Here is a 12,426-nt window from a genome sequence, read left to right on the forward strand (position 1 = left end):
AATTCTTGGAAATAGGAATGGAAATGGTTCCTAGAAATGTCATGACGAATGTTCCCGGAAATGGGAACTGTAATGTGAAAGTAATTCCTGAAAATTGGGAATGTAAATGGAACTTGAACTATATGTTCGGAATAAATAGTGGACTTAGATCTCTAAGTTTGGAATAGGAACTAAAGTTCCTTATCATGACAATGTTTTTTATTGCCCCTGAAAATGGGAGCGGAAATTGAAATATCATGATGGATGCCCTTGGAAATGAAAGCGGAAATTGAAATATCATGATAGATCGTTCCTAGAAATAGGAACGGATATCTAGGAACGGAAATAAAAATATCATCATGATCCTAGAAATTGAGAAACATGAATGGAATTTTTCATAATGTTGGTTCTTAAAAACGAGAACGGAAACTGTGAATTCGGCCAGAATGGCCAAGTGGGAGATGTTGGTGAGGTGGCCATTCGGCCTCATCATGGAATTACTGTGATAACGGTTATAAGAATGATAACGGTCACAAGAAGGAGAAATTTGGGGGCAATTCCGTTGATTGGAAAAGAGCCGTTTTTCAACGGATCTATTGACTCTATAAAAGAGTTGGAAAATATACGAAGTTAATCAATAAGTTGGAGCCCCAAAACTCTTGCGCTATCTCCTTTTTGACTCTTCTCTTCTGTCTCCATAGTACAACATAAGGATCATTTAAAAAGGAAAAAATTAGATAAACACAATACCTACAGCTACGAGTATGTGGTACACAAACGGTGTGCCTAGCCTTTTTTTCTTTAATTATTAACAATCAATTTGTCTCATAGGGCAATTGCCTAGTAATCAAGCTTACAAAAGTTGGGTCGGATAACTTTTCTTTTCGTTTAAAAAAAATAAAAATCAACTTGGTCAACTTGGTCAACTTTAGTCAACGTCTGCAGCCACTAATCCAGCAAATACTGGCTGGTACACAGCTATTTGGCAGATCCATCGATGTATAGCTGGGTTGAAATCGTCTGCAATTCCGATCTCGTACAATTTCGTGTAATACTACCTTTAGGAGGTGACACGTGTATTGATACCAATACAATGGTCTAGATCTGGTACAACTAATAAAACATTAAATCAGTGAAGAGGCATTTAAATCAGATCTAGACCATTGCATTGGTATCAATACACGTGTCACCCTCTGAAGGTGGTATTTCACGGAATTATACGAGATCGGAATTGCAGACGATTTTTTTCCTGTATAGCTGGATTAGCTAATCCATATGAATTATTCAATGCCAAAGGTCCTGTCTCTTTTGTTTTTTTGGTAGGACAATGGTCCTGTCTCCAATACCATTTTTTAAATACTTTCTCCAACTTGTATGATGAGGCCTAAGCTGCATGATCATTTGATGGGGCTAAAAGCAAGAAGAAACTGATAACTTAGCTGTTTATGGCAATAAAGCCAAATGAATATTAAAGGTTTCTCATCATCAATACGACAGAGAACTACAGGAGGAGAAGAGACCAAGGCTGTATTTGTATGTATTTTAGGAATAGATTTTAGAACAACGACACATTCGAAATCTTATTTTCCTCTAATTTTTTTGCTCCAAAATGCATTCTAGACCCAAAGTTTATTCTGATAATATATACCAAACATAGCTTGAGTTAATTGTCAATGGCAGTTCTACTTCGTACCCAAAATGTCATATTGTGCAAAGTGAGGGAAAAAAAGCAGATATACGGAGAAAACCTCAAATCATTCCCATGCAATACCCCCATAAAGCTTGTATCAGAAAAGAAAAAAAGAAAAAAGAATGATGCTCGCATCCAAACACAGGTGTGCAAAATTAACTATAATGCTGACATTGGATGTTGATATGAAGACCTTTGTACTCTCTAAGGTGGAAGGATTGATCTTCTATGGTTGCACCCTCCATACCTTCTCAAACCCTCAAATTCATCAAATAAATGATACTTTTGAAACTTAATAGGGTAAATTTGGAATAGGCACTATTAATTTCAGTTTTTGATAACTATCAGTTTTTCTATATTCCAAGAGAGGCTAATGTTATAACCGATACACTTGCTAGGAGGGTTCAGTCCGTTACGGATAGGACTATTTGCCATATTTCCAATCCTTGTGTGTCTACCACAGTGGTTCTAGACGACTTGTGTGTAATCCGTTCATTTCAATAGAATCATTTTCTACCAAAAAAAAATTTCATTTGACTCAACCTGATAACTTAATTCAAGAAACAAATAGCATTTTTTTTTTTTTTGGTAGTAAAACAAATAGCGTATACAATAGTAAAGTTGTTGTTTTTGTTTTTCTAACATTAATTTTTCTCAGTTTATGATAAAAGAAGTTTGAAAGTCCAAAAGGTGTGCTCAATGGCAACTCCACAGTAACTATTAAAAATTCAAAGGAGAACATGTATACATGATGAGCTATTCAATTGAAATATATTGCCAAATTTGAGAGAGATGGCTTGTCAAGAGAATTCCCAACTTATTTAATAATATGTCTACCAGTCCAAATAAATGTAAACAAAAAACCCATGAGAGAAAGCTTTCAAGTCAAGGCTGATAGAAGTATTTTCCCACTATTTTATAGTTATGAATTACCACATACAATGAATTTGAGTAATTTATAAATTCCTCAAATTTTTTGGGATTCTACAATAATGAGCAAGTATTTTGAGTGAAGAATAATTCACCCAAAAACTTAGGACACACAAAAATTATAATAAAAAAAAGATCAATTCTAATACTCAAACGTGTTTCCAACTTTTTCTTCTTCCTTATTTCACTTTTTCAAACCAGCTTTGTTTGTTGTTTTTTCTTTCAAATGTAGAAACTGTTTCAAATCCAAAACTTTCACTCCGCTATGCTTCTTTACCATGTATGTTGTCAGGAACAATGTGCAGATACAAATATGCTTCTTAAGTTCGCATGTGGAGATTATGATTCTCAAGCCTTGGCATTCTTGAGGACCTTCACAGTCTCCCAAGTGAAATCTGGTTCATCCCGGCCGAAATGCCCATAAGCAGCAGTCTTCTGGTACCTGAAGTTGCCTCCCCTTTTCAGGTCGAGGTTAATGGCAATCATCCCTGGCCTGAAATCGAAATTCTCCTTGATCAGAGCAAGTATGTCCTTGTCCGGTATCGTACCGGTCTTGTAAGTATCAACAAACACAGACAAAGGCTCCGGAACACCAATTGCATAAGAGACCTGCACAATGCAGCGTCGAGCAAGCCCAGAGGCCACAACACTTTTGGCGGCCTGCCTGACTATGTAAGCACCGCTGCGGTCCACCTTGGTTGGGTCCTTGCCAGAGAAAGCACCACCACCATGGGCACCCCACCCACCATAAGTGTCGATGATGATCTTGCGGCCAGTGAGGCCTGCGTCACCATGAGGTCCACCAATGACGAAACGACCAGATGGGTTGAGGTGGAAGATGGTGTTTTCATCCATATACTGGGCTGGGATGATTGGCTTGATCACATGCTCCTTCAGGTCCTTGGCGATCTGGTCGTTTGTGACAGTCTCATCATGTTGAGTTGAAATGAGGACAGTGTGGACCCTGAGAGGAACCATGGCACCACCTTCATTTTTGTACTCAACAGTCACTTGGGTCTTGCCATCAGGCCTTAGCCACGCGCAGGTCCCATTCTTCCTCACTTCAGTGAGTTTTGCCCCAAGCTTTGTAGCCAGGACATGGGTAAGGGGCATCAGCTCAGGGGTTTCATCTGTGGCATAACCGAACATGTGACCTTGGTCACCAGCTCCAATTTCCTCAGGCTTCTTTGTAAGGTGACCGTGAACACCCTGGGCAATGTCGGGGCTCTGCGACTCAATGTTGACAAGAACATTGCATTTGTCGGCATCAAGACCCACATCAGCTGAAACAAATCCGATGCCTCTGCAGGTGTCTCGGACAATCTTCTCATAGTCCACCTTGGCCTTGGTGGTGATCTCACCGAAGACCATGACCATGTTGGTCTTGGTGCATGTCTCACAGGCAACCTTGCTCTCAGGATCTTGTTCTAGGCAGGCATCAAGGATGGCATCAGAAACCTGGTCGCAGAGCTTGTCTGGGTGGCCCTCGTTGACAGATTCTGAGGTGAATAGGAAGGTGTCCATCTCTAGTCTATAGAAAAGGAAGATTGTTTGCATAAAACATGTCAGTTCTTCACATCAATTAAGATAGGTTGTAAAAACGCAAGAGAATTTCAACAAAAGAAATATCATTTTGAAAACAGATAAAACTATAATCAGTTTGATTGAACAAGGTTAACACCATTTATTAATACAATAACTATTTGTGGTGGCCAAACATGGAACCTGTGGTGACCCAGACGTGATACTGACACATAATTTGGTCTCAAATCAGAATGAAAGAATCACTTAAAGCCATTTGGTCTACCACCGGAATTGGAGTCACCTTGACTCTGTGAAGGTCTGAAGGATTTTGATTGAAACATATGAAATCGATTATAAACCTACTAATATATTTATTTATTTATATTATTGCATACTATAGTTTACAATTTTAGAAACAGAGCATATCCATCTTTTTTTGGATAGAGCAGAGCAAGCACATCCATCTATGGAACCAAATGATGGATCTGCAGTATCCGAAGGAAATTAAATTCAGAGAAGTAAATGACGTCTCAATATTTGTCAAATGACTTTTGTAACATAGATTCGCAAAATACAACTGAAGACCGGATTACCGACATGATCCAAATCAAATCACATAAACTGATTCAAGCAAAAACGAAGACATGAGATAAGAGAAACAGATGGTTACTCGTAGGTCTGAATTTACCCACAAATTTTCAAGGGAATCTTGAGAGAGACATTTTAATCTTTCAGAAACCAAACACGAAAACGATGGGATGAGAAAGAACTTAAGAAAGAAAACCCCTAAATTGATCCTAAATCATGGAAAAACGAAACAAACTGTTTAGGTTATCAATCTTGAGAAACCAAATAGGTAGATCAAAATTTTAAGCAACACAGAACCATAATGGCGACTGAGTATCAAGATCTAGCAGAGACCAAATAAGATCTGACCTACATAAGAAAAAAAGACGAGATAGAAATGGAATAAGCCAATACGCACCTCTTTCTCTCCCTTTTTTCTGACAAAGAAGAAGAAATGGAAGAGCTCAAGTCTTACAGAAGAGATCTTCGAAGAACTCGTTCGGAAGGAGTACGAAGATGCGAGGAATGGCGATAGGGTTTATATAGGGATCCGAAGACATAGGTAAGCTTTGAACAGAGACGCAATCTCGTCTTCACTCATCTCTCTCTCTCTCTCTCTCTCTCTTCTCCCGTTTCGCCTTGACCCCACCTTCTGGTCCTGCTGTACAGTCGGTGTGGAACTTCTACGTATCATTGTTTTGCGGAAGCGTGCGGTGATTTCACAATGGTTACCAACTTACCCGTACCGATTTTCCGCATGGTTTCCGCAGGATTAATATCCGTAGAGGATTTGAGAGCCCCTGTCACTTTCACTCAACCTCCCATAAATTTGCCAAAATAAAAGATAAATTCAAGCCATGTGGGCTCCCACTTCTAGGCCAACTTTCCTATGGTTGGTAAAGCTCACCAACCACCACACTTTGATCAGCATGACCCCGGTCCCGTTTCATCTTGTGTCAAGGATTATAAAATCGGATCCGATCCGATCCATGATCCGGATTGAGCCGATCCGGGAAACTGCCTCAATGGATAGGCCTATTCTAGTGTTGATCCAGGTCAATTCTGATCTGATTCGGATCAAAATCAATTGGACTGATCTAAATCCTCTTACTGAAGCTGGGTCATTGATAGATCCTCCACGGATTATTTGGATCCAACTTCAGCCAATGCAACCCATTGTTTAGACCAAAATCAGAAGTGACATTATATGTAATAAATGAAATCATTTGAAATTGAACGAAACCAACCATTTGATGACACTCAGTCCTACCTTACAACATATTCCTTTCAAGACATTCTTATTCACAATTTTACATCGTGCATATGTGTTTTACCAAAAAAAGAGAAAAAAAAAAAAAAAATACATATGTGATTCCAAGTCCTTCTTACCAACTCCCTTCTTTCATTTTGTACCTTTTTCTCCTATAACATATCCACTAATAATTAAACAAGAAAAAATGGAGCATATAGAGTCAAAATCCGACCTACCACATTTGGTTCAACAATCCACTTATTTTAGAATAATTAACTAAGAAAAAAAGTTTGGTAAGAAGAAATATTATTGATAGGGAGGACACGTGTAACACTCAACATCCTGATTATATAAATCAATGAACTAAGGAGAGGAAATAGGCCAAATCATCTTATATGTAAGGTCAAAATTCGACCCAATTCATTAGTCACATGAGATATTTATTTTAGAGCGGAATACTATTCAATGGATTGAGTTTTGCTTTACCCATAGATTCTGACGCTTAACGAGACTCATAGAGTAATAGAAAGGGCATTTTGGACCTTCATCAATGGAGGATGTGAACAAATGAGCAATGATGACATCAGAGGGGTACGTGATCGAAAACTTCTCCTATCATTTTAAGTGAAAAAGATATATGAGAACTTCAATGTTGTTGCGAATTGGTGGCCTTGGTAGTCTCTCGCTTTCTCTCTCACATATTGGAACCTGGCAATCTGATTTTGACTCTAAATAGGGTGAGCAGGGGTGCAGTATCTTCATACAATGACCGAATAAGCTACATCAGAATGGGTAGGGATGGGAGGAGGAAAATAAAAAGTACAAAGAAATTGCTAAATGGCAAAATATTGCTGCGCATTCCAATTTTCTGCTCTGGTGTGGGTCTGTAAATCCCCCCCCCCTTCCCTCATCAGGGTTTTCTCACATTAAAAGAAAAAAAAGAAGGATGAGCATTTTTACACAAATGTTTCCAAACCTTCCGAATCAGTTGATTCAGTTTGATTTTTGCCAGGATTAATCAGCTTCGGTATGAGAAGAGATGAATCTGAAACCAAATCAATAAGGGAAGTTTTGGATTTGACTACTTTTGTTCTAGTTTGGATTCTGTTTAGTTCAATTTTCTCTTATCGATTTGATATTATGTTTGATTTATAATTTATTTTATATATACATAATTATGGGATTTTTTTTTCAGGTTGTTTAGAGTTCAGTTTCATTCCAATCTTCATGTTTGATGTGGTTTTGACCGTTTCTATCTGGTGTGATTTTCTGCCGATTCCACAAAATTGGTTTCTTTTTAGTTTTGACTTTTTAGATCAATTTAAATCGATTTCAATGTTTCAAGCTAGGGTTTGACACCCCTGGTCAACCAATCCCGATCACCCTGGCCTTAAATTAGCACCATTTGTTTAGCCAATTGGAACCCAAATATTTAAGAGCTAAGCTTGATCTGGTTTTTAACTCAACATAATGGCCCATCAATAAATTTAGGACCAAGCTTACCATCTCCCACCATGAAAAGAAAATCTCTTAATCCTTGGAATCTTGACAATATGGGGAGGTAGTTGACGATCACATTCATTATCTAATAGTTTAATCAAAACGTCAAATTACCTTGAACTATGAAGGAAGCATGAAAACAAACTTAGGCTGTGTTTGAAAGTCATTCAGTTCCAGAAACAACGTTTTGTGTCAAAATTTTCAGTTTTTGTATCAAAATGCGATTTTAAAACGAAAAAATGATGTTTGGTTAACCTATTTCAGGAATGATTGCTCTAGTTTTCACTTTTTTTTGTATTTGAAATAAAACATAAATGACGGAATAAGGTTTTGTCGTTCTATCATTTTGCGTTTCTAGCGATTTTTTTTTTCCCCGTTTTGTTCCAAAAAAAAGGAAAAAATACCAAGTTGACACCAAACGCTTTATTCTGTTTTTTTTTTTTTTTTTTTCCCACAGACGAAAAATTTTTTTTTTTTAACATTTTTTTTTTTTTAATCTACCAAACAGAGCCTTAGGCCCACATTAAAGGTATAGAACATCATTCAGGGGAGGCAAAGGGGATCACTTCAAAATGACGAAAGAGTGACATAGACATAACACTTGCTAGTGTGCGACACACAGTGACGTACTCCAACTTGCCTGAGACTTGAGCCACATGATCATTTGATGAGGCTAAAAGCATAGATTATGTGTTTTTAAAAGAGACTTTTTTTTTTGGTAAAAAAAGAGACTGACTTAGTTGTCATGGCAAGAGAACTAAAGGAAGGGAGAAACTTGAGGTTGTATTGGTATGCATTCTTATTCTCATACTTGATACTTCGTTCTTCTCTATTTCTCGCTTCATTGTTGAACGCATTCTAGATTCAAAATTTATTAAGAGAATGCAAATCAAATACAACCTAAGTTGTTAATGAAAAGAAAGGACATTTAGAATTCGATAACGAGTGCCCCCCAAAAATTAATTATGTGAAAAGTCGGGAAGAAAAGATAGATATATAGAGAATTGAATTATTATTATCACAAGGGTATGTTATTTTACCAAATGTTACAAGATATTCATTTTACCACACACGGATACATGATTTATTCATTATGACCATTGGATATAGAGGACATGGTCTAGATTAGTCACATAACAAATTTTAGTCTAACACAATCAAATACCTTTTTTTGTATATCCACGTATCTTGTGTATATCTATGCATGTGTGATATTGCTCTTTGTATTATTGTGTACTCTTCTAACTCTGATGGGAGGGCGAGGGAATAAATACTTCAGATGAAAAAAAAAAAAAAAAAGCTCGAATTTGTCTTGTAACTTTTGAAAACAACTTTCCACTATTACATGGATAACTACTTCACATCATGCGTGCAATACCCTCATTTTCATCATCATTGTCAATGTCAACACGGAGAAATGGGGAAAAAAACAAGTAGAAGGTAGAACTGACATAATAACTCTACGTTTTTACAATTCAGCAAAAGTATCCCCATAGAGAGTGATACACTGGTGTGGGACTAGCTGCATTAGCATAACTAGTTTTCAATAATTAATAATTATAAGAATAATGCTAATCATAATTAGAATCGCTTATAACTTTGCATACTTCATGAGGGGCACAGCAGCATTTTTCACATTCACTGGAATGGGCAAGTTTGATATAATGCTAACATTGGATGTTGATATCAAAACTTTTGTACTCTCAGGGGCTGAAGGATTGATCTTCCATAGTTGCACCCTCCATACCTTCTCAAACAAACAAACAAACAAATTCATAACATTATGGATACTCTTGAAAATTAATATGTAAATTTGAAACACTACTCATATCATTAATTTGACTCAACTAGGCTACTTATAATCTTAAATACAACTCCATAGATTGAATTCCATAAAATTTTAATAAACCAAAAGCATATACAATAATTAAGTTGCTATTTCTATTTTTCTAATATTTATTTTTTTTTCTCATTTTGTCAATTTATAATATTTTAGGATCAAAGTTCCTACACACTTGGACAAATAACTGCCATGTGGAAATTTGTTTGTGCTATATATTTGCTCCACCTATTATCTATATCATCATCCATCATAGGAAAAGATATATTAAGTATTATTATAAGATTTAAAAAGTCCAAAAGAAGTTTGAATGTCCAAGAAGTGTGCTCAATAACAACTAAACAGAAATTATTAGAAAATCAAGAGGAAAAAAATGTACATATGATAGGATATACAATTGAGATGAGATTCTTCTAACAACGCCAATAATGCTAGTGTTAATAATCGGTCTCAATCGTTTAGTTAATCAGACCTCAGATGTTAGGCATAGACATATATAACCAATATGTTATAAAAGTAAAATGAATCAAGTTTTAATCGATCCTCAATCGATCCTTAAAGAGATAATTGGAATATAAATGGGCTATAGGCAGGCCTTTACATGAGTTAATCAAGGTATAAAAAAATTAATTGGATTATAAAGGATAAACGGACCATAAACGAACTAATTTGACTATAAATGGAGCAAAATCCGATACCCATCGGGCTCATCCACTCCACTTTCTAATACAAAGGTATCTTAGCTGTCTCTGTCTCTTTCCAATTTCCGGACAAAATGACATCACTACCGTCCTAAGAAACCATTCCACTACCACCTCGGTGGTCCCTATATGCCACTTGTTTAAAAAAATCTTCACCCTTATTAATCAATTAGAAAAGGACATAGTCGAACTGCTAACGAAATGACCATTTTAGCAATGTTGGATGCCTTCACGAAGAAAAAAAATCGTCTGTAATTCTTATTTTGTACAATTTCGTAAAATATCATTGTCAGTGAATGACACGTGTATTGATATCAATGCAATGGTCCAGATCTGATTTAAATGACTCTTCACTGATTTAAGGTTTTATTAGTTGTACCAAATCTAGACCATTGTATTGATATCAATACACGTGTCACTCCCTGAAAATGGTATTTTACGAAATTGTACAAGATCGGAATTACAGAGGATTTCAACCCCTTGGCGAATGCTCCCAATATTGGAAGGGCTTCATTGGTAGGGTCTGTTAGGAGATGTTGGTTCGTGACTTTTTTATTATTTTTGGTTTTGGCAAAGGTTAGGTTAGTGACTTAGGAAATAAAGTCTTTCACGTCTCTAACCTGGAGAGTTCGGCCGAGATTGACCGGTGCGGCGTCGGCCATAACCACGTCTCCCAGGTGAGCTTCGGCCAAATGGTTGATACTCAGCTCAATTCCGGCGATCCGACGAAATCCCGACGCCATATGAGCTCCCATGCTTGCCAGTGACTCCGCAATCAGTGCCACTATGCCTCCGTGCAACACCTTCCATCTCTGATATTCATAATTAAGATCATCATCATCATCAGAGCGAGAAATGATTGATCAAACCAGACAAAACGGTGTTAAGAGTTTTTGGGTTTGACTTTCAAATTTCAAGCAGAAGATGAGAAGGAAAAAAAGAGGAATCGATCGGGGGTAATTAAGGTGATGAATTGTTATAAGATATGAGTGATCACTCACCTGGCAACACTTATCGGTCACCTTGAGATGTCCCGTTAGCCTCTTGGGCGATACTTCCTCTATCTCAAACCCAAACATATGGAGTAGTTTATCCAGAGACGCTGTCTTTGACGATGATGACTCTGAAACAGATCCCATATACCTAATAATTAACCTCTCTCCTTCTCTGTTGGCCAGAGGACCTTTCTAATGCGGACTTCCGATCTGGATTATGAAGTGTTTGGTACGAAATTGGGTATTTGCCTTTTCGGATTTTGGTTTTGGTGTCAACTCAAAAAGAGGAAAGAAGCAAAGAAGCAGGTGTAGGTTAGTTGTGACTTGTGAGTGTGAGAGAGAGAGAGTGTGCTGCATGTTGGCTGTCAGCTACCATAATAAGCTCCACTCTGATATTATTATACGCAAGATTTTCTCCGTCTCCCGACTCTCCGGTACTCCGTATTGTATTCTTACAAAAGAAGTGGCTTTGCATGCAACGTCTGCCTAACCGTCCAGTAACATCTAAGCGCCTGAGCATCTTTGACTCTGAGAGTTGATTGGAATGGTCAATCATTGATCAGACTTGGGATCATGGCTTCTAAAACTATCAGTATCGTATCGGCTGTATTAGTTGAGACTGATTCTCGGTCTTTGATCGATTCAGATGTTTTGCTCATATTGTTTCAGAGTAAAACAGTAAAATGCATTCTTTTTCTGAAAAGCTGAGGGCAAAAATGAATAATATGCACCAATCCTTTCCGGATCAAATTGGTATCAACAAAGATCAATATCAATATCGATACCAATAACTAAATCCATGCTTGAGATTCATAGATCATGATGAAGCATGCATAGATGGAAGATTGATCCTTTATCCTTATATAGTATCATCCTGCTGCTATAATTGTATCACATGATTGATTAAATAATCTTTTTAAACTTTTGAGATATTAAGCAATCTAATTATAATATACATGACTCGTAACCACTATAAGTCCTGGGATTGAATCTTATCTCGGAGAGTGAGGGAGGTGGAAAAATTATATCCACTAAATTGGGGTTTCATCAAACGTAATGGGCCAAGGAAGGGAAAGAACCTACGCATAGATCAATTCGACATTGAACCAGAAAGAGGACCATTTAATGTGATATTGGCTTATTATTGAAAAATAATATATATGATATTGACTCATCAAAATGTGTGAAAAAATAAATAAAAAATTTAACGAATCCTTTGAACCAAACTGTATCAATATTCTAAATTTTGAAATTGGATTGGTGGATTTAGTCATGATCGATCGATTTGGAGAAGCAGATTCTAGGATTTTGTACCTATTTTAACTTGATCCAATCCGAACCAGAACCAGAACCAGAACCAGAATCAGAAGAGACTGATTCAATCCTAGATTCCAAGTTTTAAATTATTGAACTGTGGTTTCCTACAAACTGAATGATTTGTCTCCAGT

At 36.9% G+C, this 12,426-nt stretch overlaps 2 protein-coding genes across 2 annotated transcripts; both read right to left on the reverse strand.

Annotated features, from left to right (window-relative positions):
* Positions 1-2,561: 2,561 nt before the first annotated feature.
* On the reverse strand, positions 2,562-5,265 carry LOC122074596 (S-adenosylmethionine synthase 1-like). The gene is made up of 2 exons (XM_042639488.1): positions 5,109-5,265; positions 2,562-4,130 (listed from the first exon to the last, which is right to left on the reverse strand). Exon 2 carries the CDS (start codon positions 4,121-4,123, stop codon positions 2,948-2,950), a length of 1,176 nt encoding a protein of 391 aa, XP_042495422.1. The 5' UTR covers positions 4,124-4,130; positions 5,109-5,265; the 3' UTR covers positions 2,562-2,947.
* A 3,543-nt stretch (positions 5,266-8,808) lies between these two features.
* On the reverse strand, positions 8,809-11,306 carry LOC122073518 (1,4-dihydroxy-2-naphthoyl-CoA thioesterase 1-like). The gene is made up of 3 exons (XM_042638110.1): positions 10,985-11,306; positions 10,604-10,795; positions 8,809-9,189 (listed from the first exon to the last, which is right to left on the reverse strand). The coding sequence occupies exons 1-3, from the start codon at positions 11,120-11,122 to the stop codon at positions 9,034-9,036; spliced, it is 486 nt and encodes a 161-aa protein (XP_042494044.1). The 5' UTR covers positions 11,123-11,306; the 3' UTR covers positions 8,809-9,033.
* Positions 11,307-12,426: the final 1,120 nt, after the last annotated feature.

Source organism: Macadamia integrifolia, chromosome 3 (assembly GCF_013358625.1).
Source record: "Macadamia integrifolia cultivar HAES 741 chromosome 3, SCU_Mint_v3, whole genome shotgun sequence".
Taxonomy (NCBI): domain Eukaryota; kingdom Viridiplantae; phylum Streptophyta; class Magnoliopsida; order Proteales; family Proteaceae; genus Macadamia; species Macadamia integrifolia.

Coding starts and splice junctions, on each gene's coding strand:
- LOC122074596 (XM_042639488.1), bottom strand. CDS start 4,123: ATGGACACCTTCCTATTCACCTCAGAATCTGTCAACGAGGGCCACCCA.
- LOC122073518 (XM_042638110.1), bottom strand. CDS start 11,122: ATGGGATCTGTTTCAGAGTCATCATCGTCAAAGACAGCGTCTCTGGAT. Junction 10,796..10,984: donor TGACCGATAAGTGTTGCCAG/GTGAGTGATCAC, acceptor TATGAATATCAG/AGATGGAAGGTGTTGCACGG. Junction 9,190..10,603: donor ATCTCGGCCGAACTCTCCAG/GTTAGAGACGTG, acceptor TTGTTTGAGAAG/GTATGGAGGGTGCAACTATG.